The sequence below is a fragment of the Ictidomys tridecemlineatus genome, chromosome 12, assembly GCF_052094955.1.
Source record: "Ictidomys tridecemlineatus isolate mIctTri1 chromosome 12, mIctTri1.hap1, whole genome shotgun sequence".
NCBI lineage: Eukaryota > Metazoa > Chordata > Mammalia > Rodentia > Sciuridae > Ictidomys > Ictidomys tridecemlineatus.
Genome location: NC_135488.1, coordinates 36,343,419 through 36,367,532, shown reverse-complemented (window position 1 = coordinate 36,367,532; position 24,114 = coordinate 36,343,419). Strand labels below are relative to the sequence as shown.

General features: G+C 57.3%; 2 protein-coding genes across 2 annotated transcripts; both read left to right on the top strand.

Annotated features, from left to right (window-relative positions):
- Nucleotides 1-5,777: 5,777 nt before the first annotated feature.
- On the top strand, nt 5,778-8,024 carry Dusp2 (dual specificity phosphatase 2). The gene is made up of 4 exons (XM_078028476.1): nt 5,778-6,303; nt 6,394-6,515; nt 6,850-7,069; nt 7,160-8,024. The coding sequence occupies exons 1-4, from the start codon at nt 5,916-5,918 to the stop codon at nt 7,372-7,374; spliced, it is 945 nt and encodes a 314-aa protein (XP_077884602.1). The 5' UTR covers nt 5,778-5,915; the 3' UTR covers nt 7,375-8,024.
- Nucleotides 8,025-10,541: 2,517 nt separating this feature from the next.
- Nucleotides 10,542-21,296, top strand: Astl (astacin like metalloendopeptidase). Its single transcript, XM_005339613.3, has 9 exons — nt 10,542-10,769; nt 11,404-11,529; nt 13,159-13,220; nt 14,526-14,619; nt 15,002-15,119; nt 15,771-15,952; nt 17,453-17,534; nt 17,622-17,776; nt 20,067-21,296. The coding sequence occupies exons 1-9, from the start codon at nt 10,724-10,726 to the stop codon at nt 20,432-20,434; spliced, it is 1,233 nt and encodes a 410-aa protein (XP_005339670.1). The 5' UTR covers nt 10,542-10,723; the 3' UTR covers nt 20,435-21,296.
- Nucleotides 21,297-24,114: the final 2,818 nt, after the last annotated feature.

Sequence of the window (24,114 nt, the reverse complement as noted above, 5' to 3'; positions counted from 1 at the left end):
AATCGGGTCTGATGCCCCTCTAGTCAGCAAGGAGTGGGGGACAGTAGGCACAGCCACCCCTGGTGTTCCTGGCAGTGTCCTTGGGCAGAGCTGTCTCCCAGAGCCAGTAAGGGCAGCAGGGTGCGTCCACGGGATAACAAAGCCAGCTCATGGTGACCCGTTCCTGGAGTAGGGGACAGGGCCAACACTGGGTTGGGGGCTCACCACTGTATTTGCCAAATCAAAGACTGAGGTGGTGGGCGGTTGTGTGTGGCTGTGAGGTCTCCCAGGGTGACAGTCCCTCCATAGAAGGACCCAGGTGCTGGAGGCCCGCCCGTTGCCTGGTGGGTGTGAGCATGTGTGGTGGGTGTGGCCTGGTGTGTGTGTGTGTCAGTATGGGTGTGAGGAGAGGGCAGAGACCAGGCCCTGGGGAATGGCCCTGCTGGACACGCCCTGCAGACACAGTGCCTGCCCCTCCCTGGGAGCACAGATGGGGCGGCACTGAGGAGAGAAGGGACTGTCACCCTGAGCTGAGAAACAGATGCAGGGCCTGACACGCAGGCAGGTGCCTGGGCAGGGCCCTGTTCCATGTTGAGGTGGACAGGCCGTAGATGGGCACTGTGGGGCCAGTGGTCAGGTGTGAAGGTCGGTGGGCTGCAGAGGGGACGAAGGGTATGTGTGCGGAGGGTTGGGCCGGACCTGGGGACTGGCTCCTGGGCGCTTGGGTCATGGCAGGACCACTCGTGGAGGGCTTTTGTGGACTGTGCTGGCGCTTGGGAGGCCACGTCACAGTGAACAGGTTCCAATGGGTGAGGGAGAGGGGCTTGGGTCTGGAGTGGTACCATGGGGCCAAGGATGAGATCACTGAGCCAGAGGGCCTCTGTGCACGCCCCTGGGTGTGCGTGTGCCCATGTGACTCTCTCTGGGTGTCCAGGGACAACTCTGGGAGCTGCGGTGGCTTTTTTGGGACCTGTCATCTTCAAGGAAGCCTAATCCGGTTTGGACCATAATCCACCCTGATCCTCTCCTCAGCATCCACCCCTGGCCATCTGTGCTTCTAATCCCAAGCCTCTGCCTGGAGCCTTCTCAGGCTGGAGCTGGGAGCCACCTTGGCCTTGGCCCTCTGCTCCGTGCTGAGGGAGCCCCTCCCAGATCCTGCAAGTCCCAGTGGGGGCTGGGGGAGCACAGCAGAGCCACAAGGCCGGGCCAGGAGGTGGGGCTGGAGGGTCAGGCTCCGTCCTTCATGGGGAACTGCACCCCTCCCCTCTCCTCTCTCACCGTGACTCCCTCCAAGCTGTCCACAGTCCTGCTGATCCTGGATCCCTCCTCCATTTTCTTTTGCCCTCTGGCCCAAGCCACTGTCCCCTGTCCCTGAGCCACGCAGCAGCACCTGAGGGTTCCTGCAGCAGGCTCACTCTCACCCAGCCACCCGGGCTGTGTCCTGTGTTCCACCGCGGGGCCCTCTCCTGCCTGCCTCCTCCTGGGCTGGCCCTTCGCCACCCTGCAAGTTACAGCAGAAGGCGAGGGTATCCCATGTCCCCTCTCCAGCCATGGCTTTTCTCCCTGGGATGCCGCTCTCTGGCATGATCTCATTTATTTATTTTTTGTCTGGTCTCTGCTCCCATTGCAAGGTCATCTCAGAGGGCAGGAGCCTTGGCTGTCCTCTTCATGCCACCGTGACTGTCACTGTAGCTGTAGCAGGTCTTCAGTGGAGTGTCAGAGGGCTCAGCATGGGTCAGTGGCTACCTAAGGTGGAAGGGAGCAATCTCTGGCTCCTTTGCGCCTTAAAGACCCTTTGCCACCTGCCAATGGGATTGTCCTCCAGGGTCCCTTCCCGGCCACGGCTTCCTCCTCCTTGGGTGCCTCATGTTCCTGTCTTTAGAGGAGACCAATGTGGGAGGGAGCAGCAGACCCTGCCCAACCGCAGAGCTGCTCCATGCCAGGGCGGGAGGAGCAGCAGGGCCCGTCCTGGGCAGGGTGCTCCGACTTGGTGTCTCCTGCCGGCATCTGAGCCTGTCGAGGTGTTCCAGAACCTTCTGTGTTATTATTCCCTAATGGTCTTCCTGAAGTCAACTCAGTTTTTACAAACCTAAAATTTATTTTAAAAGGAAAAGGTATCATTACTCTCAGTGGATGACTACTATCACTCGCCAGGACACAACATAATCACAAAAGTAAATATGATGGGAACGATGAGCTCAGCTCCCCAGAGGCGGTGGTTTGGGACTTACTCCTGCATCTCCAGCATTCGGAACAGACCCAGGGCGTAAGGGACTTGGAATACAATTTTTTTTTTTCCTGTCTGGGGTCTGAACCCAGGGGCACTCTTTCTGAGCCACATCCCCATACCTTTTTGAGACAGGGCTCCACAAAGTTGCTGAGGCTGGCCTTGAACTTGCGATCCTCCTGCCTCAGCCTCCCTGAGCTGCTGGGATTACAGGTGTGCACCACTGTGCCAGGTTTGGAAAGAAGGCCCAAGTCAATGAATAAATGCAGATGGGCCTGAGTGAAGTGGCTGTGACAGGATAGGAAGTGCTGAGGTCCTCTCCTGACATTTGCATGGTGGGTGGGGGAGGTGCAGGGCTCGTCCCCAGCAGGTGACAGCAGCCTCAGCCACTGCAGGTCCACTTCTGAGCCAGCCTTGGAGGCTTCCTCTACCCTTCCCCAGGAGGAGGCTGGTGACTCTCTGTGTCCCCCTCATGTGCTGGGCTAGGCCATCACTGGAGCAGGGCACAGGGACTCTGGGCCCCTGTGTGGCAGGAGCCTGTGGGGGTGGCCACCGAGCTGGCATCCTCGTCTGAGGCCTGACCCCTCCTCAGGAGGGGCTGGCGCCTGCCTCTCACCTTTGGCGGCTCTGCCCAGGCACCTCGGCCAAGCCACGCACATCCTGGCCTCTGCTTGGGGTGTGTTAGGAAGGAGCAGGAAGGAAACTTCCGGGCCACATCAGCAGGGAACTCGCAGCGTCACCACTGTGGAAGGGAAACCCTCTTTGCGTGGGGCTGGGTGGACATACCAGGAATCCAAAAGGCAGGAGGTGGGCGACGATGAAGCACTCTCTACAGTCACCAAAAGGATATCACAAAGCGTCATCACACGGTCCAGTTGGCTCTCGCAGGTTTCTTTTCTTTCTTTCTTTCTTTTTCAGGGGAATCTAAATTTTATTTACTTATTAGCTTTTTGAATTTTTAGGTTGAGACAGGGTCTTGCTAAGTTGCTGAGGCTGGTCTCGAACTTGCAATCCTCCTGCCTCAGCCTCCCGAGTCTGGGATTACAGGCGTCCACCATAGTGACCAGCTGTGTCTCACAGGTTTTTAATTTAAAAGAAAAAAAAAATGGCTCCTCAAACTTACTTGGTAGAGATGCTCTGTGACACTCAGGCTGGGAAAAACCCAACAAAACCAGAAGAAATTGAGTGTGGCACCCCACCTCATGCGGTGGTCCCCTCACCGTCTGGGGATGAGGAGTGGGGTCCTCCCTCTAGAACAGCAGCCTGTGAGGCTCCCAGTCTAACCCCTCCCGCTGTCCACCATGTGCCCAGACCCTGCCTCTTCTCTGCTGGGCTCCCAAGGGTCAACTCCAAGGGACAGGGGTCCTGGAGGCGGGGAGCGGACCTCCTGCTCAAGGGTCAGGGGATCTTTAGTCAGAGAAGTGGGAAGGGACGTGGGCTCTTCTACCCCAGCCTTGGGCTTTCACCCAGGTGTTGGGGTGGGAGGTGCCCCTTTGCCAACAGGCGAAGAGGGCCAAGGGGGGCCCCTCCTCTATGGCTAATCAGGCCTCCTGAGCCTGCGTTCCACAGCTGAAGGAGGGACCGTCTCAAAGAGAGTTCATAGACGCAGCCCTGGGCATGCTCCCAGGGACTGTGCCATTGGTGCAAATCGCCTTCTTCAGTGCCCTCCCACTCTGCAAGGGACACGCCAGGCCCCAGGAGGTAAGAGGCGTGGGAGTTGGCTCTGGAGCCTCCAGCAGGCTGAGTGGATTTCACTCCTGTGTCAGGGATCCCAGCTGCCCGGCCCCCCCACTCCCTGCCACAAAGCTGGAAGGCTGAGGCTTCCAGCAGGGCAGGTGACGCGGGCCCCATAGGTCAGCAAGACTGGACCTGACGCTCCCCCTGCACGCTCTGTAATTTGCCCTGGAAGCGGGCATTAAGTCATTTGGCTGGCCGATGGCAAGGATAAGTGCCCCTATCAGCCACTGGCATCTGTGGCCCAGACTCCCTGGCTCTGCTGTGGGCCCTGCTGCATCAGCCTCCAGATTGGCCCAGCCAGCCGGGAGGCGAGGGGCCTCGGCTGCATCGCCCACAGCCTCGGAGCTCCTGTGGGAGAAGGGCTGGTTTGCTGTGCGCTCCCATCTTACGGAGGGGGATGCTGAGGCTCGAGAGGGCGGGTAGCCCAGGAATCCTTGGCGACTCCGGGCTTCTCTCCCCGGCATGCCTGGTGCCCCCCAGCACATACACGTTTCAAGCTCCATCTCAAACACATAGGAACTGCACATAAATTATGCTCCGACACAGGGACACATCAACACACCATGGTGAGGAATCCCGTAGGGGACTGGGGGCCCACACAGGTCCTAGATGTAGCCCTCCAAGAAAAATGGGGAGATGGGGGCCTGCAGGGGAACTGCAAGGGTCTTATAAAAGGCACCTGGGGATTGGGCTCTAAAATCCCACGCAGCTGGTGGCTGGTTGGATCAGCTCCAGCTCCACACTGTCCCCACCTACCTGAACTCCTCTGCTTAGGAGTTCAGCCACCCACCAGCATTTCTTGCCCCCAGCCCAGGGCTCAGATCCTCCTTCACACCTGGCCTCACCACATCCGCTGACGTTGGGGTGGGGGAGGGCAGAAGGGGTGCGATCACCCGGTTCTGCTTCTGATTGCTGGAGTGTTCCTGCCAAAGGTCCCAGGCCCCTGCCATCTGGGGAGAGGGTGTCATGCTGATGGGCTGGGGGCTGTGGAGGAGGCAGGCTCTGTCAGTGGTTCTCCTTCTTCCCCTTGAAATTCCCGCCAGGCAAGGCCCTGGGAGAGCCCAGCAGCATCAGCAGAGTTCCCCTTCAGAGCCAGCCTGTGACATGGGGAAATGCTTCTCTCTGGGCCCCTGGGGGTTTCCCTGGGCCCCAGGGGAAGAAGCTCTGCCTCACTCATAACTGGAAACTCATCGGTGGCCCCTGCTTTCCCCTCTGAAAGCAAGCTCACCCCCACTATGCCAAAGTCCAGGGTTTGGAGTCAAGAGACTATGTTCTGGCTAGCCTGGCCACCAACCTGCCTCAAGAAGCAGGTTGGTCTCATCTAAGCAATTGGGGTGGGGGGTAAGAGGGGCAGGGGAGAGAAAGACCCTCCTGCCTAAGGTCTCCCACTAGGGACACCCCATTCTCCCTTGTAGGATCATCTGCGACAGATTTTTGTTCTAACAAACTCCTAGGAAGAAAACCCCGAGAAAAGGAAAAGGCAGAGGAAGCAGGGACCAGGGACCCCAATGGCCAGAAGGGCATCAGGGACCAAGGAACCCCAAAGGCCAGAAGAGTATCATCTGAGAAACTGAGTTCCCAAGGGCTGAAAGGCTTAAAGCCGGTCAAAGGGCGGGAGCAATCTTCCGAGCTGGGGTGCAAAGATCCGGGAGGGGCGCGTTCGGACCCCAAGACTCCGGCGAACACCCCCGCCTTAGGAACTGGCCCCGGTTTCCTCCCCTGGGGCTCCCCTCCCCAGCCCGCCCGGGGGCGCCAGGCCGCCCGGCCTGCGCCCCACGTGAGGCCGCGGGGGCGGCGCCGGCGCCTTCCTGCTCTGCCCTTGTATGGTGACCCGGGAGCCCGGCCCCCCAGTACTTAAGCCCGGGCGCGGCAGCGAGTGCCCAGAGGCGATAGATCGGGCTGAGCGAGCGCCGCGGAGCCCGGAAGACGAGCGAGAGGCGAGAGAGGCAGAGGCAAAGGGCAGCGGCTCGGCATGGGGCTGGAGGCGGCGCGGGAGCTGGAGTGCGCGGCGCTGGGGGCGCTGCTGCGGGAGCCGCGGGAGGCCGAGCGCACTCTGCTGCTCGACTGCCGCCCCTTCCTAGCTTTCTGCCGGCGACACGTGCGCGCCGCGCGGCCTGTGCCCTGGAACGCGCTGCTGCGGCGCCGCGCGCGCGGCCCGCCCGCTGCCGCCCTCGCCTGCCTGCTGCCGGATCGTGCGCTGCTGGCGCGCCTGGCCCGCGGGGAACTGGCGCGCGCGGTGGTGCTGGACGAAGGCAGCGCCTCGGTGGCAGAACTCCGGCCCGATGGCCCCGCGCACCTGCTGCTCTCGGCGCTGCTACACGAGACCCGCGCCGGGGCCACCGCCGTATGCTTCCTGCGAGGTGAGACCCGAGCCCGCCCGCCTGCCCGCGCCCGGCCCTGGCCAGCCCTGCCCGGCCCTCCTGGCTAACCTGCCCGCGCTCTTCCTGCAGGAGGCTTCGACAGCTTCCAGTCCTGCTGTCCCGATCTGTGCTCTGAATCCCCTGCCCCGGCGCTGGCCCCCACAGCCACCGAAACCAGTAGCTCCGACCTCAGGGTTCCCATCTATGACCAGGTGAGCTGAGATCAGGGCTTCTTGTCACTGTCCTCCCTCCCCTGGCTAGCCTCTGGGGAGAGCGAGGAGTCTGCCTGTGTGTGTGTGTGTGTGGCCGCATGCAAAGGGCATGGGTTATGTTCTCACCGGTGCTTTGGGGAATGAGGTGGGTAGGCGAATTTGTGAGTGTGTATCTGTATGGTGTCCCCTTGTGTCCTTCTCACATTCCTGACATGTGTCTCTGGTCAGGGTCTGGCCAAGGGCTCCTCTTGTCTGGGGCTAGTCCGTGTCTGCCCTGTCGGGCTCACACTGTCCCCTAAGGCTGAGGAGGTCTCACCACCCCTCTCTCCTCCAGGGTGGACCGGTGGAGATCTTGCCCTACCTGTACCTGGGCAGCTGCAGCCACTCCTCTGACCTACAAGGGCTGCAGGCCTGTGGCATCACAGCCGTCCTCAACGTCTCTGCTAGCTGCCCCAACCACTTTGAGGGCCTTTTCCTCTACAAGAGCATCCCGGTGGAGGACAACCAGATGGTGGACATCAGTGCCTGGTTCCAGGAGGCCATAGGCTTCATCGGTAAGAGGAACCTCAGGGGAGGAGATTGAGGGCGCCGCCTTCTCGCCTGGGTATCTTCCGAGCTGACTCCCGTCCCCATCTCCTTTGCAGACCTGGTGAAGAACAGCGGAGGCCGGGTGCTGGTCCACTGCCAAGCGGGCATTTCCCGCTCTGCCACCATCTGCCTGGCGTACCTGATACAGAGCCGCCGGGTGCGGCTGGATGAGGCCTTCGACTTTGTTAAGCAACGCCGCGGAGTCATCTCCCCCAACTTCAGTTTCATGGGGCAGTTGCTGCAATTTGAGACTCAGGTGCTGTGTCACTGAGGCAGGGACCCTCTGCCTGCCTCCCTACCACGTTGGCCCTCACAATTTCTAGGAGGAGCCGAGTGGGGACAGGTGGGCTCCCGATGGCCTAGAGCATCCCCCTCGTCTTTGGAGGCCTGTGGCACCCCCTGGGGGACTGGCCTTCCCACCTGGTGCTCTTCTGCTGGGAGTTCAAGGGCTGGCCCTTAGGAGGGGACAGAGCAGAGGCACATCTGCCCTCCCCTACACTCCTGTGGTAGAAATGACTGGACTCTACATTCATGGACTCTCTGGTCCCTTCACATGTTGAAACCCTTGGCAGCCCGAGAGCCCTAAGGAACAAGCTGTGACAACAGGGAGCCCTGTCTACGGGTGTCCACTCTGGGTCCTGGAGCCCGAGCCAAGCTCCTGGGGGAGCTAGGAACTTGGAAAGTGAGGCGTGTGTCGTGTTCCGGACCTCTGACCTCTTGCTTACGCATACGTGAGCGTTTCTTGCCCGCCCATGTTGGTGCTGGAAAATTATTTGTGTTCAACTGACATTTAAGGCTCCCTCCCCCACTTCCTCCCAGCCCTGTGGGCGGGGGTTGGAAACTTAGCACTTTATATTTATACAGAACATTGTGGATGTGTCAATAAAATATTGTTTTGTTAAAAAAAAACAACAACAACAACTCCCCGAGTGTCTGGTCTCAAGTTCATTCTTGGGGAAGGCTTGGAAGGAAGCAGCAGTCTCCCCGCCCTGGCCAGGCCTAGGCCTCACCTGGGCTTGTCCAGGCTGGGCTGTGCCCCCAGGCCTCACCCGGGCTGGGGTTCATAGGAACTCCTGTTTCAGAGCCATTCCTTGTCCCCAGAAGAGATAGGGCCCGGTGTGTGATGAGGGGACATATCACTAGGGATCAGTAGCTTTCATACCCACCCCATAGCGTGTCCTCTCTGAACATCAGGTGAGTGCCCAGCACAGGACATAGCGTCTGTGGACACCTGGAACAGAACCATCCCAAGCCAGAAGCAGAGGGGTACGTGCTGAGGCTGGGGCCGGTGCTGTGATCTGCCAGGGAGCAGAAGTGCTGAGCCCAAGGGGGCGGCCATGCGGGAGCCTCACCATGACACTTCAAGCCTCTCAAAGTGTCTCCCATCCCACTCCATTTTGTCCTCCAGGACTCACTCAACCTCTCTGCCCCTTCCCCCCAAAACTGTCTTCCATCGTTCTGAGTGCCTGGTTTTTTTGAGGGGAGCATTGTGTTCAATAGTTAGGGACCCAGTTTTTTATTCTTATTTTTTTTTTGTGCTGAATTCAGGGCTACTTAACCACTGAGCCACATCCCCAGCCCTTTTTGGTATTTTATTTAGACATGGGGTCTTGTTGAGTTGTTTAGGGCCTCGTTAAGTTGCTGAGGCTGGCTTTGAACTTGCGATCCTCTTGCCTCAGCCTCCTGAGATGCTGAAATTACAGGTGAGTGCCACAGCACCTGGCTTATTTTTAATAGTGGTGATAAAAACAACAATGTACCATTATTACCATTTTTAACCTTTATTTTATTTATTCTTTTTTTTTAAAGAGAGTGAGAGAGAGGGAGAGAGAATTTTTAATATTTATTTTTTAGTTTATGGCGGACACAACATCTTTGTATGTGGTGCTGAGGATTGAACCCGGGCCACACGCATGCCAGGCGAGCGCGCTACCGCTTGAGCCACATCCCCAGCCCCATATTTTATTTATTCTAATTAGCAATATGTGACAGCAGAATGCAATTCAATTCATATTACACAATTTTTCATGTCTCTGATTGAACACAAAGTAGAGTTACACCACTCATATTTTCATACACGTATTTAGGGTACATTATTACCCTTTTAAGAGTTGAGTAGTTGTTGGGTGCAGACAGTGTCATGTGCAGCCTTCTAGAACTTCCCATCTTGCAAAATGGAAAATCTGCAGATTGCACACTAAGTCCCCAACCCCAGCCCCAGGTGGCCCTCTTCAACTTCTGCCTATGGATTTGACAACTCTAGGTCCATCAATAAGTGGATCTTGCAGTTTTGTTGTGACTGGCTTAGTTCATTTGTCAGAATGTCCTGCAGGTGAGCTGCATTTCTTACAAGAATCTGTTTCTCTGCCTGAACAGGGTGAATCTTCTTTTCGTTTTCTGAGCACTCTGCTGAAGCGGTCAGCTCCATGAATTTTTTTTAATGTTATTTTCCCCCAATAGTATTGAGGTGTAATTGACAACATTTGTTATAGGTGTACAACACGGGGCTTTGCCACATGGATTCAGTGTGAATGATGATCACAACAAACCGGTCAGCATACCCATCCCGGGCGTGGGCACCTGTCAGCTCCCTGCTGGGCAGCATGGCGGAGCCTTCTCTCTTCCTTGGGACCCCCGTTCTGTCTTGAGAATCGCTGGACTCCAGGTAGAATGGGAATGTGAGAAGCCCGAGTGGACCAAGCCAGGGTCCTCAGGCCTGTCACTTCCTTCATCGGGCATCAGTGTGGTTCTGAGTGCCACCAGTTCCTGACCAGGGCTGACTTGTTGCAGGATTTCAATCCAGATGGGGTCCCTGGGTGACCTGGCTAGTGATGAAGAGGAGGGAGATAGGTAAGGAACTTTCTGAATCGGTGACATAGCAACACTGGCTGGTTGTGTGGGGCTGCTGTGGGTCCGTATGAGGGTCTGAGTACCTAGAAGTTTCCTTCCTCCCGCATGCAGGCTTCTCTGGGTGCTGGTGATGTGGTGTTTGAGGTGTGCTGATCCATACAGCCCACACTTAGAATGGTGCACTTTTCTACATTCATGATTTAAAAAAAAAAACAACTTATAAAGCCTCTGAGGCCTTTCCCTCCATCCACAGATACACTGGGGTACCTTGGGGACTCAGGTGGCTTTTCCATGTCTGAGCCCAGGGTGGGACAGGAAAGGGGCCGGGGAGCTGCAGGAGGAGGACCTTCCAGCACTGATCCTCCACTGTGCCCAGGGAGCTCCTTCCCACAGCATTTCTCTGCCCTCTGCTGGCGGCAGAGGATCTCCCAAGTCCTCCAAGTCTATGTCCAGGCCTCTTCATCCCTGTCAGCCATCAGGGGTTGGGCCAAGGTCCAGAGGCTCAGGCCTGGGCTGGTGGTGGGGGCCACAGGTAGAGTGGGAGGGGCTGCAGGGGAAGCTATGGGGAGGGCCACAGGTGAAGGTGGCTGTAGTTGGAGGGGCTGCAGCTGGAGGTGCCTAGGCGGGGCCCTAGATGGAGGAGGGGCTGCAGGTGGGAGCTGGAAAAGCTATTTAATGGGGGCGGTGGACCAAGACCTGCCAGCAGGCTTTCATCCCACGAGGGTTAGTCCGTGTGCTTGTGGGGGCTGCAGGAACCCACCACCAGGAGCATGGCAGGCCTCTGGCTCTGGGGGCTGGCTCTGCTGGCCTTGCCAGGTGAGCTGGCTGCCTGCCCCCTCCTCATGGGCCCAGCCTGTAGGGCTCCATGGGGAGGCTGGTCAGGGGCTGCAGAGATCCTAACTGAGCTTCATGGCACCTTTCAGGGGTTCCTGGAAGTCGGCCCCTGGGGGCTGTGGTGGGGACCTCCTGAAGGCCTTGGGAGCACAGGCCCTACCTGGCTGCAGACAGACCTATTTATTTTGGGGTAGGGGTCCCCACTCTAGCCTGGACAGGGCAAGAACCACCCATGCTGAGCCCATTTTCCAAAAGCCTGGGCTGACAAAAGGAGCTGAAGAGCAGGTCTGAGGCCAGCCCTGCCCCTGCCGCTGTCCTTAGCAGCTGAGCCCAGGTTCTGCCCCACTCCTGCCGCCATCTTTGCCACCTAGCAGCTCATGCATTTTTAAGCCAAGTGTTGGTCCTGGAAGGGACCTCCCTCCTTGAAGTTGGCTAGGCCTTGTCACCACCGGGGCTGAGTGGGGAGGCCAGGTGATACTCCTGCAAGGGGGTCTATCCTTCACGAAGGGCTGGATCTTATAGTTTGGCATCCCATCGTCACCCCATGTCACCCCTTCTGCCTCTCTCCTGGGGCACTCTGGGAAGCTAAGTAGCTGCATCCCTCTGTCTGGACCAGGTTGGATCCTTGGAGCATCCTTAGCCTCCAGATGTCCAGGAGCTTGTGATACTGGGGTCCCAGAAGGCCTCACCTCTGAAGAGACCCAGGTGTCCTGGGATAAGGACATCCCTGCAATTAACCAAGGTAAGGACACTGTCCTCTCTGGCCTGGAGGGGCATGACATGGTTCATGTGATGTAAAAACACCTGGATCCAAACACTGGGATCTGCAGAAAGAGCCGAGGGGCAGAATCTGGCTGAGTGGGCTCTAAGAAGGTAGAGGTTCTGGTACTTTTTTGGTACTGAGGAATGAACCCAGGGGTACCCAATCACTGAGCCGCATCCCCAGCCCTTTTTAATTTATTTAGAGACAGGGTCTCACTGAATTGCTTCAGGCCTTGCTAAATTGCTGAGGCTGACTTTGAATTTGAGATCCTCCTGCCTCAGCCTCCTGAACTGCTGGGATGACAGGCCGGTGCCACTGCCCCTGGCTCAAGGCAAATTCTTACATGGACTTTTCCTCTGTCTTTTCCAATGGGTTGTAAACACCACAGGCCTTTTTAAAAATTGGCCTGAGGGAAGTAAAGGTTACCGGGCTCTCTGACCTGGGCACTAAGCTTTATCATCAGCACATTTTGGAAAATGCTCAAGCACCATGAGGGACAGGCTGTAGGCGAACCAGGCTAGGGGTACCGAGACTCGGGACCCCCCATTTGGAGATCTCTGCTGAAACTGAGTGCACACAGGCAGCCTGGGACAAAACTGGTACAAAAGAAGATGGGAGTTCCCATGTCACAGCTGTCGGGGGCTGAAGCATTGGGGAGGCACAAGTGACCTGGCCCTGGGGTGGGTGGGAGTCTGATGGCTGTGGGCGCCATCTTGGAGCCAACTAGGAGCCCTGGCACCTTCTCCTGCTCTGTCGTCATGGGTGGTCTGGAGGTACCATCGCCAAGCGTCTTGGCGTTGACTATCAGAGGCCGTGGAGAGAACTCTCCTGAGCTGGTGGCACCTGCAGCTGAGAACCTGCCACCTCGCTAGGTGGCCAGCGCCCCTTACGGACAGCACCTGTGAGTGATGGCCACCAGAGCCGCCCAGCTGTCCCCGTTTCCTGAGCATAACGTTGGCCAAAGGGAGCCGCCTTGGGACAAGGCCGGGGTGCCGTCTGTGGCCCAGCGCTGCCAGGGGACCAGCCACTGGTGTTCTTCTCAGCCCTTTCCTGCTTCCCTTGTGGTCCGATGGAGATGGCTCCCTCCTTAGGTCACTTGCAGAAGCCACCATGTCTGAGGAGGAACACAGACAGCCACTGTGGGGAGGGGCGCAAGGGAGCTGGTGCTTGTCCCCACTCCAGGGTGGTGTGAATGGGATTTCCCTCTCCTGTCACCTGGGGGCCCGAGTGTGACAGGCGGGTAGAGGTCGGAAGGAAAATCAGGTGAGCAGGAGACAAGGAGCAGATCCTCGGGAGAGGGACTTGGGCAGGAGTGGGGGAGGGGAGACAGCTGGGAGGCCGCCTCTTAACGGGAAAGGACCTGGCATTGGGTCTGGACCCCAAGGACTGTGGGAGCTGTGGGTGGTGTTTGAGCAGGGGATGGACGCCTCGGGCTAAGAGGCAACACACGTGACTGGAGACTGAGCCTCACAGGGGCCGTGTGACCAATCTGAGGTCACACAGTCTCAGCACTTGGAGATACTCTGGCTCCAAAGCTGAAGGAGGCCTGGCCAGAGCCTGTCCCCAGCCGCCTGGGCCAATGCACATCCTCCTCTCCCTTCCTTCCAGGGCTCATCCCGGAGGAGACCCCAGACAGCAGCTTCCTGGTGGAGGGGGACATCATCCGGCCGGTGAGTGTGACCATGGGAGGACAGCACCCTCGGTGCCCACCCCCAGGTGTCCAGGGGGCTTGACATCCTTGTTTCTCATACTTGGATAGACGCCTCTTTTTGCCAAGGTCAGGGTGACTGTTCTGTTGGGAACAAGAAGCCTGAACTGAAGGAAGGTGACAGCTGAAGTGGCACTAGCCTCAGCCCAAGAGGGCTTCCTGGAGGAGGTTGGAGCCCTCGGGCCCTGCTCAGTACCCTGCCGGGGAGGGGTACTCGGGAAGCACTGGAGGAGGGGGGGGGCACAGGCTGAGAGACTGGGGAGGGGGGAGCCGCGTGGCCACGGTGACCCGGGTGAGGGGCAGCCAGGACGAGGGGCCAAGTGAGAAGGGAAGGGGCTGGTGGGAACTGGGCTGGCCTGCTGGGGGAGAGGGGACAGTGTTCAGGAGAGCGACACTGTATTCTCAGCCACTCAGCAGGAGGCTCCTGAGTGGGGCAGTGTGGGGTGGGAAGCAAGCCCACCTGGTATCTGCGCTGGAGAGCCAGAGGCCAGCACGGCCGCGTGAAGCCCAGGGGCAGGGAGCTGGTCACGTGACCCCACTCCACCCCGAGCAAAATCAAGCAGCCTTCTTTGGCCTTTGGGGCAGGACTGCTGGGAGCGGTGGAGCCTACACTTGCAAGAGTTCTGGTTGGTGGGAAAACGAGGGAACGGCAAGGGCCAGGGTATTGCCTGAGCATTACCCTGAATGTCCCTGTCCCCATCCGCTTTCCACAGTCGGGGCTGCTCTGAGGGCGGAGTGCTCTGCTGGGGTGCTAGGGTGGGGCTGCTGGCTGGAGCTCATAGCCCTGGGACGCCTGGCCAATCTCGGGCACCCATCTTCTTTTTATCTACTTAATAGAATGAGTTACAAGTTCTGTGACATCCTGGACCGAGGGTTGGGTGTTGAGCATCACAATTCACATGGCTAGTGCCAGGTGTGGTGGTGGCACCTGTCATCCCAGCAGCTAGGGAGGCTGAGGCAGGAGGATGGCAAGTTCAAGGCCAGTCTCAGCAACTTAGCAAGACCCTGCCTCAAAAAATAAAAAGGACTGGGTGTGCGGCTCAGTGGTAAAGCGCCCCAGGTTCAATCCCTTAAAAAAAAAAATCCACATGGCTGGCCCGTTCACTTCCTGTGCTTCTGTCCCTCTTCCAATGGCCTCCCTCTCCACACACCATGACCCACCTGTCACATCTTTAGGGTTCTGGTGGCCAGGGGTCAGGTAGCCTTGGGGCACAAAACTTGGGTGGCCTGCGTTCCTAGACGGGTCTGAGATGTCCTCTCTCCTCAGAGTCCCTTTCGACTATTGTCAGTGACCAGCAACAAGTGGCCCAAGAGTGCCCGCGGTGCCGTGGAGGTCCCCTTCCTGCTCTCCAGCAAGTATGGTGAGTAGGTGGGGTGCAGTGCCCCTTGCTGGCCCAGCCCCTTCCTCGTGCGCTGGGCTCCTGTCTGGGTTCCCCCCCTTTCCCTGGGTGGCCACATCCTCTCTCCTCCCCAGAGGGCCCTTCTCTAAGGGTCCTTTTGTTCCCAGGGTCTCCTGAGCCGGGAGAGATGGAGAGGGTCCACATGGGACCGTCTGGTCCCCGCGGGCCACATGGTCACACAGCTAGGGTCTGTCTGGAGCTCCGCCTTCTTCCCTGACGCTGCTGCTGTCTGACAGCTTGGGGGGTTGAGCCGGAAGCACTACTCCCAGCCCCATGTGGACGTCACAGGGCTGGAGGGCTCTGGACCTCAGCTGGGGCTTCAGCCAGGCCGTGTCTCCCCCAGATGAGCCCAGCCGCCAGGTCATCCTGGAGGCGCTGGAGGAGTTCGAACGCGTCACCTGCATCAGGTTTGTCACCTACCAGGGCCAGAGAGACTTCATCTCCATCATCCCCATGTCGGGGTGAGTGCTCTGGGGTTGCAACTCTCGGCTTTCTTCTGTGGCCAGCACAGTAGGACCTGGGTGGGGTTGATGGCCTGTTTCCAGACTCTTTTTCCTGGGCTCAGATTCCCCCTGTGCACCCCAGGGGTTTGCCCCAGGGGTTCTGGGCCCACAGGACTGAAGCTGGCGATCCGGTGGGTGCTGGGCCCTCATCTGCAGAGCCCACATCTGCCGGAGGCTCTGGTGTGAGTCTGGGCAGGTCTTGGGTCCTTTCTCGGGGGTACAGGTGCTGTGGGCATCCAGGTGGACCGAGTCCCCTATCTTCTGAGCCTCTGAGATGGGGGTGGTAGGGTACCCTGCATCCTAGCTCACCAGGCCTTGGTGCATGTGGAAGCTTTGGACTTGGGTCCACTGGCTCTGGGTGCAGCCTGTGTTCTCCATAATGACATCAGTGCCCATCTCTTACTGGCACCTGGGCTGCTAAGGAGACTTCATTGTGTCCATTTCACAGAAGGCCAGGCAGTCGAGGGACCTGGAGTAGGATGGCAAACCTGGGGCTGGTCCAGGAAGAGGGCCATCTGCTCATCTGTCCTGGGCCTGGGTGTGAGGGAGGGCCTGGCCTGCCCTGGCCCTGTCGGGGCTGCCCCAGCAGCCGTCTCTCTGGTCTTGCAGGTGCTTCTCGGGTGTGGGGCGCAGCGGAGGAATGCAGGTGGTGTCCCTGGCGCCCGCCTGTCTCCGGAGAGGCCGGGGGATTGTCCTGCATGAGCTTATGCATGTGCTGGGCTTCTGGCATGAGCACTCCCGGGCCGACCGGGATAACTACATCCGCGTCAACTGGAACGAGATCCTGCCAGGTGAGGCAGGCTGGGCCTGGAGGTGTGGGGTGCCGGGGGAGGAGGGCAGCAGCTCTGGCCAGGGCATTGCCCACCTCCCGTGGGGGAGGTTGTCCGTCCTCCCCACCACCTACCTGACCCTATGGGGTTCCTGCTTCTAATACCTGAGGAGTAGTCCAGCTGCCTTTGCCTTGGGCTCTGAGCCTTCGCCTGCCCCCAATCATGCCTGAGCAGGAGTGTCACCATCTTCTTCATCTCCTCACTGGTACCGTCAGTCACCGTCAGAGCATGGCATCTGGGTGAATTGAGCAAGAGAGGAGCTGGGAGATGGCAAGGTGCATGTGCCAGCTGAGGGGGCCCAGGGCAGCACTGCAGGTGGACGTTGACAGGGATGTGCATCAGGAGCCCAGGGGACTGAGGAGGCGGGTGTTGGAGTGGGCCCCAGCTCTGCCCGTGAGCAGCCGCTGTGTGCTGGGCATCTGGTTCCAGGGATGGGGGATCCCTGCTCTTGTGGCTTGGTGGCCTGATTCTGGAGGTAGGATGAAGGACAACTGACTGATGTCCCCTGGGGCTGTGGTGTTGGCTCAGGGAAGGTACCTGAGGTCCAAGGCAGGAGCACATGGGTAACACCTTACCAAGGGACCAGGATTGAGAGACACTGTAGGGGGGTGGCAGTGACAGATGACTCTGTACCCAGCAATCCGAGACCACATCTTTCACGTGCTCCTGGAATACTTGTGAACCTTTGCCCTGAGAAACATCGCGTTTGAAAAGGCTGTTAAGACGAGGTCCCGGTCGTGACCATAAAATAGAAACCAATAGCAGATCAAAGTCAGAAACATCCCCCACTTAGGTTTGTTGTTGTCGTTTTTCATGTAATGTCTTCCTTTTGGCTCTGGAGTTAAACTGCAGGGATTCTCAAAAACAAAATTATAGAAACCTTTAAAAGGTTTGTGGCTCAGGCGACCTTGGGGAAAATGTGTAAGTGTATGTGAACATATTCATAAAAATAGAGAGGGGCTGGGCGTGGCTCAGCGGTAGAACACCTGCCCAGCAGGTGTGAGGGGTGTGTGACCGGAGGCAGAGGTCCAGGTGGAGCTGCTGCTGGGATGGGGCTTCATGGCCACACCTGGGTGGGACAGCAGACCTTTAACGCTGGGTCGAGGAGTAGATGGAGCAAGGCATCCAGGACACTGATCAGCATGTGACTTCATAGAAGCTGGGGGTCTGCAAAGATTCGGCCCATACAAGGTGACTTTGAGAAGAAGGAGAGGTAGGGAGAAGTGGTAGGTGCATGTCCTGGCCAGCCACATGTCCCTTGCTTCTGCATCACCTGGTATGGGTTTAGATCCCTCCCAGGGCTGGGGGTGAGCAGGAAGGGGTACAGAAGGCCAGAACCAGTGCAGGAAATTACACACTTAAGCTGAAGGTCTGAAACCACAGCTAAGTGGGTTGTCAGTGCCTGCCGCCGGTTCTTTTTATACATCTCCAGATTGCATTTTTTTTTTTTTTAAAAATAAGGCTTTGAAATCAACTTCATCAAATCTCGGAGCAGCAACATGCTGGCGCCCTATGACTACTCGTCGGTGCTGCACTACGGGAGGTGAGCATCCCTCTTCTGAACCTCCTTCCCCTGCCCTGTCCTCCCAGCCCTAGTGTGACTCGGCTTTGCCCCACCCCTGGGTTCCAGGCTTGCCTTCAGCCGGCGTGGGCAGCCTACCATCACACCACTCTGGGCCCCCAGTGTCCACATTGGCCAGCGATGGAACCTCAGTGCCTCAGATATCACACGAGTCCGCAGGCTCTATGACTGCAGCCCAAGTGTCCCTGAGTCCCAAGGGAGAGGTGAGTGACACGGGAGGGTGACTTGGGCTGGAGAAGGCTCTGGTCCTAAAGTAGGGTCAGGGAGGGTAAAGTGGTAGAAGATGAGGTTGCAGAGGGGAGAAGATGAGGTGACCAGGGGACTATCACAATTGATGTAGGGAAAGCATTTGGAAAAGTTAACAGTCACTTGTGATTAAAACCTTTTAGCAACTGGAAATAGAAGAAACGTTCTACTTAATGCAGTCTACCAAAAACCTAGAGCAAAATCATCTTTAATGTTAAAACATTAAACTAGGACCAAGACAAAATTTCCCACTATTGTCCCATCTAGTGGGACAATATATATAGAGAATAGTGGTCTTAGCCATTGCAATATGGCAAGAAAAAGAAGTTTGAGGACTATAAGGGAAATAAAAATTGTCACTAATACTAATTATATTAAAAGCAGAAAAATCTACATTGGTGACTATGGTAATTTTAAAAGGTAAATGCAATCATTACATCAGAATCAATTATACTTCTATTTACCCTCAGAAAATATAACTTTTGAGAAAGATAGCATTGATACTACTAATAAAAACAAGGCCCTGAGGAATAAAAGTGACATAAGCTATATAAAACTTCTAATGGAGGAAAACACTTATTTTAAAAATACTTAAATACATAAACTGGTTTGATGGTGCACACTTGTAATCCCAGCAACTGGGAGACTGAGTTGGGAAGGTTGCAAGTTTGAGGTCAACCTCAGCAACTTAGGGTCTTGCTAAATTGCTTAGGACCTTCTATCTCAAGATAAAAAAGGCTGGGAATGTAGCTCAGTGGTACAGTACCCCTGGGTTTAGTCCCCAGTACCAAAACAAACAAAATCCCCCAAATTTAGGTAAGTATGTTATTGATAAGCAAACTATTTTTTTTTGTGTGTGTGTGTTCCTGGGAATTGAACCCAGGGCTTTCACATGCCAAGAAAGAACTCCAGTACTGAGCTACATCCCCAGCCCAAGAAAATGTTTCAAAAATTCACATCTCTTCAAGTAGCTCTATAGATTCAATAAATTCCCATTCAAAACTCCAACAATTTTGATGATATTGACAGGGTGATTCTAAAATTTGTATAGAAATATGAAAGGGCAATAATGGCCAAGACAGTCCTGAAGAAAAATAAGCAGAGGAATCTGCCTTAACACAGGTTGTCATAGTTTATGAAGTATCTATATAAAGTATACAAAATGTTTAAATATATATGCTTCCAAATGTGTTATAAAATGCGTAGCACATAAAGTATCTTTAAATGGAGATCAAGGATAGACAATTGCCCAGGGAACAGAATGGAAAGGTCAGAAATGACTTTGACTCAGTGGGACCTCCATAAGGGACATCGATGATCACAAGGGAAGTAACACATTGGTCATTAGGTGGTTCTGGGACAGCTAGGTTTCCTCCTAAAGAAATCAATTCCTAACTCGTATCATGTACAAATTTCATTATGCACAAGACTTCCATGGAAATAGAAGTAGAGTGGGGGCCTAGGAGGTGGTAGTGGATTCGGATGCTGGGCCAGGTCCAGAGGGACAGTGTGGGCTGTGAGGACAATAGGACCGGGTGGGAGGAGTGGCTGGTGTGTGTGGATTGGCCGTGGCTAAAGGACGGATGGCAGGGTGGGCTGACCGGGAGCCTTTGTGTGGGCAGCAGGGACAGGGTGGAGAGAAGCCTAGGAACAGACCACACACCTAGGGCCTGGAGTGGGGAAGAGCTCCAACAGAAGCAAGTGCTGGAGCTGGTCTTGTCTGGACGGGGCAGCAAGGAGGACCTGACCCTCTCCTGGTGCAGACAAGACCTGAGGGCACTCGGCCATGTCCTCCTGGTGTCCTCCTGGGGCTTGGCCATGGCTACAATAATGGCTCTAGAGGCACCTTCAGATGGAAGAGGTCAGGGGTGGTCGGTCATACACAGAGCAGCCCAAGGAAGGGCCTGGAAGGTGGAGGCTCTGGTGATAAGTCAGGTGGGCTAATGGTCAGGGTGGCCTGGGGCACAGTGGGGAGGTCGTGGACCTGAACAATGGGGTCTCCTGGTGGCGATTTCAGGGACCGTGTGGGGAGGGAGGGGTGGCTCTGTTGTCCTGGTCCCTGGGACTGCAGAAGTGTGAGTCTTGAGGGTATCAGGCAGCGGCTCAGCAGGACTGGCTGGTCATCGCCCAGCTGTGAGCTGGCCTGGGCACCCTGCAGCATGCTGGAGCCAACTCTGGCTCTTTGCAGCTGAACATCTACTTTCTCGCTCTGATTCTTGGGCCTGACCTCCTGTCCCTCCTCTGCAGGGTTCCAGGAGGACAGCGATGGTCGGAGTCCCACCCCCGACTCCAGGCCACACCTGCAAAGGCTTCTGGAGGCGCTGTTGGCGGGACCCAGGAGCCCTGATACCCACGGCCTGAGGCCTGGAGGACAGCGTGTAGCTGCCGGGTCTGTGGAGAGCCCACACAGTGGGCAGCTCCCTGCCTGGAGGCAGCTCCATGTGGAGGCCTTGGCTGCTTCCCCAGGCCCCGCAGCAGGAGCGCCCGGCATTGCTCTAGAGCAGCCCTGGCTGGCCCCAGAGGCCAGAGACCGGCCAGCGTCTGCTCTGGGGAGCCCAGCTCTGCCAAGGGACTATGTCCCCAGAAGTCCCTTCAGAGGAATGTCTAGAGATTGAGCTTGTGGCCTCTGTCCCCAAATGGGGAGCACAGGTTCTGCCTGGAAGAACGGATTCACCAACCCTCTGTCCCTCTGAGCAGCATCCCTGTCTTTTATCCCCCCACCTGGCCACTGTCTCTGAGGCCAGGCTACTCCCTCTGTCCTCTCTCCATTGTGTTCCCCAAGGGCCTAGGGACAGGGTGACCCTCAGGTTCTGTCATAGGGGAAGGCAGGCCTAGCTCTGCTCGACTTTTGCTCTAGTCCTGGAGGATGCAGAGAATGGGAGGTGACATTCTCCAGGGCCAGGATCCTGAGGGGTGAGGAAGTTCCAGCCCTGAAGGCCCCTGGGAGCCTCCTGTAGCCGAGGCCCAGCACCCCCGGCCATGGACAGATGGTGCTGCCCTCCTTCTGCCTTGGTCGGGCCTCAGTGGGGAGTTCTCTGGCTCTGCCCCTGGAACAGCCTCCCGTCCCTGATGTCCAGAGGCTGAGGATGTAGCCCTGGTCTCCAGCTCTGCTCCCCAGTTCTCTCCCCTGCAGGGCGGGAGGACAGTGGCCTTGGGGCACCACCTGTGGGAAGACCAGGAAGAGCTGAGGCCCCACCAGGGCCACACAGTGGGAACCCAGCTGGAGCCCAGACCCGAGGGGACTGGACGCTTATCACCCAGATCACAGTTTCCAGGGAGCCTCGGCCAGAGCAGGCCCTGGTGGCCATGGGCTGCTGACCTCCAGCCACGCTTCCCTCTCCTCCCCCAGTCCCGGGCCTTCCCTGGGAGGTCTGAGTCAGGAGCAGAGAAAGTCTGTGTGCCAGTGGGTGGGTCTGGGCCAGGAGTCCCCAGGGCGCCATTCTGGAGCCCGTGGGGTCACAGAAGTCCGTGTTGGGGTGGAAGGGTGTGGGAGCCAGCGATAGTGGGAGCCTCAGCTATTTGGGGGGGGGGAAACAGAAATAAAGTGGGGTGCTTGCTGCATAAGCCATGCTGTGCTGGTCACCCCACGTGTGTGGGAACCGTCAACCCTCCTGGCTGCCCTGCGAGGGACCGGAGTGGGGTCGACCCACTTTCCAGAGGAAAGAACCTTCCGAAGGCTGTGGACCTGCTCAGGGAGGCGCACGGAGGAAGCATCTGGAGGATGAGGCCTGGCCTCCAGTTCCGGGGAGAACTTGGATGTGGCCAGACTCCTGGAGTGGTCGGTGCTGAGGCTGTACCGGGGGACATAGGGCCATGCTGATGGGCCTCTGAGTGGCCGCGCTAGGCCCCTAGACGGGGCTGGAGACTGGGAGCCGCTGGCTCAGAGGAGCTGGGGTGCTTTGTACCAGGCCCTGCCCTCCTGCCCCCTCCTCTAGCTCTCGGGCTGCCTGGTGGGAGACCCCGTAGGAAGGGGCTCTTGGTCTCCATCTGGATTCTCCACAAGATGGGGCTGGGGAGGCTGGAGGCCTCCCTCTTTGGAGGTAGTCATGGAAAAGCTGCCATTGTGCCCTCCTCCGGGAAGCCACCTGCCACTGCAGAGCCCCAGCCAGCTCTGGGCCCAGCCTGGATGATGAGAGGCCCTGGGGGTTAACCCAGCCCAGGGGCTAGCTTCCCCTCCCACAGTCCCCAGCCATGGAGCTAGAGGACTCATCAGTCCATTCACTCATTCAGCAAACAGAGTGCTGGGGCCAGGCAGGCGCTTGGGTTCCATGTTAACAAGGAAGTGTTAATATTCTCAGGAAGCTCATCAGGGGTGAAGAGGGGGCTGGGGGAATAATCTGGCAAGTAAGGCATCTGCTATTGACAAGTGACAGGGGAGGAGCCCTCCTTTAGGTTGTTGGTCAGGAAGGGCCCTCTGAGGACGTGACATTTCAGCCATTACCTGAAGGACGGGAAGAGGCTACTTGTGAAAGTTCAGGAAAGAGCTGCGGGTACAAAGGCCCTGGGGCAGGAAGATGCAAGGTGTGCTGGGCCTCGGAAAGGGGCGGAGAGCGAACAGGACAGGTCAGGTGGAGCTGGGGAGGGTTTTATTCCAAGAGCAGCAGGGGGCGCTGCAGGAGGTTTCAAAGTCCTTCCAGATGCTCCTTGGAAACCAGTTGGGCAGCAGAGCAGTTGGCCATTGCAGTCATGCAAATAAGTGACGTGGCCTGCAGAGATGGACAGAAGCCGTGCGTAGTGGTGGGTGGAGGCAGAAGCACTTGCAGCTGTGTGCAGTGGGTGAGGGCCGAGCCTGTGGGGACAGCAGTGCCACAGCCCTGTGAACCATAGGGAGGGCAGGGATGGGGAAGCAGATGTGCTTAGGTCTGAGCTGGCTGCAAGACCTCGATGGGTGGGGAGCAGGTGGGCCCAGCGGGCAGGCTGGGCTGGAGGCCAGGCAGGAGAGCAGGCTACAGTGTGGTCAGCCTCCAGCAAATGGGAGTCACGGAGTCATGGGGCTGGACAAACCACCTGAGGGTCCTGTCGTGGGGCTGTCGGCTACACCCTGGGATGTTTAGCTACGTCTTTGGCTTCTACTGGCTGGAAGCCAGTGGTCACCTCCCTGCACCAGGGAGGGAGTTGGGACAGTCAAAGGCATCTCCAGGGGTTGCCAAATGTTCCTTGTGGGGAGACGGGAATGTCATTCCCAGAACCACTGAGAGGGAGCTGAGAAGCGGCGGGCTCTGAGGAAGACGTAGAACCATGAGAATTCCCAGAAAACTGGAAATGGAGCCACCATTTGACCCAGGGTCCCACTCCTCAGCACATACCCCAGGGACTTAAAATCGGCATACTATAGCGATGCAGGCACATCTGTGTGTACAGCAGCACAATTCACAGTAGCAAAACTATAGAACCAACCAAGATGCCCTTCAACAGATGGAAAAAGAAAATGTGGTACATATACACAATGGAATATTGGCCATAAAGAAGATCTTTCTGATTTTTGCAGGTAAGTGGATGGATCTGGAGAACATCATGCTAAGTGAAATAAACCAGTCTCCCCGGAAAGAAAAACAAAGGCTGAATGTTCTCTCTGATAGGTGGATACTAACTCACAGTCAGGGAGTTGGGAGGGAAAAATAGAAGTTCAGTTGATTAGACTAAGGGGAATGAAGGGAAGGGAGGGGAACAGGACTAGGAAAGACAGTAGAATGAACTGGACACACTATGCCGTGTGCATCTGTGAATACGTGACCAGTGTAGCTGCACTTCATGCACAACCACAGGAAAGGGATCCTAATTAGGATAAGTTAAACTCCATATGTCAAAACACTCTGTCACGTATATCTAGAAAGAACAACAAAAAAACCCTGAGTGTTCCAAGAAAAGGGAGTGGTCCCCTGCATCCCGTCCTGCTGAGAAACCAAGAGAAGCCAGAAACGGGCCTGGCCTGTGGTGACCCAGCGGGAGTGGAAGTGGAGGGCCAGCTGCAGGGGCTTCTCCCTGGGGGCTCTGGAGGGAGCAGGAGGATCAGGGACGGAGCCTGGAGGCACAGGGGCGGGAGGACCGGCCTGTGAACGGGAGGCAGTGACAGAGGAGAGGGGGCGACTGAGGCCCCAAAGGACCTGCCCCTCTAACAGAGGCAAGAGTCTGAGCTCAGGGCAGGTGGGTGCAGGGGGTGGTTGTGCATGCCTTGGGGATGGGGAGAGGCTGGGAGGTCAGAGGGGGCGGCCAGCGTCCTGGGGGAATCCGGAGACGCTGGTGGTGGATTCCAAGCCAAGCCGGGTCGATGCCGTGGGTTTCACTCCGGAAAAAG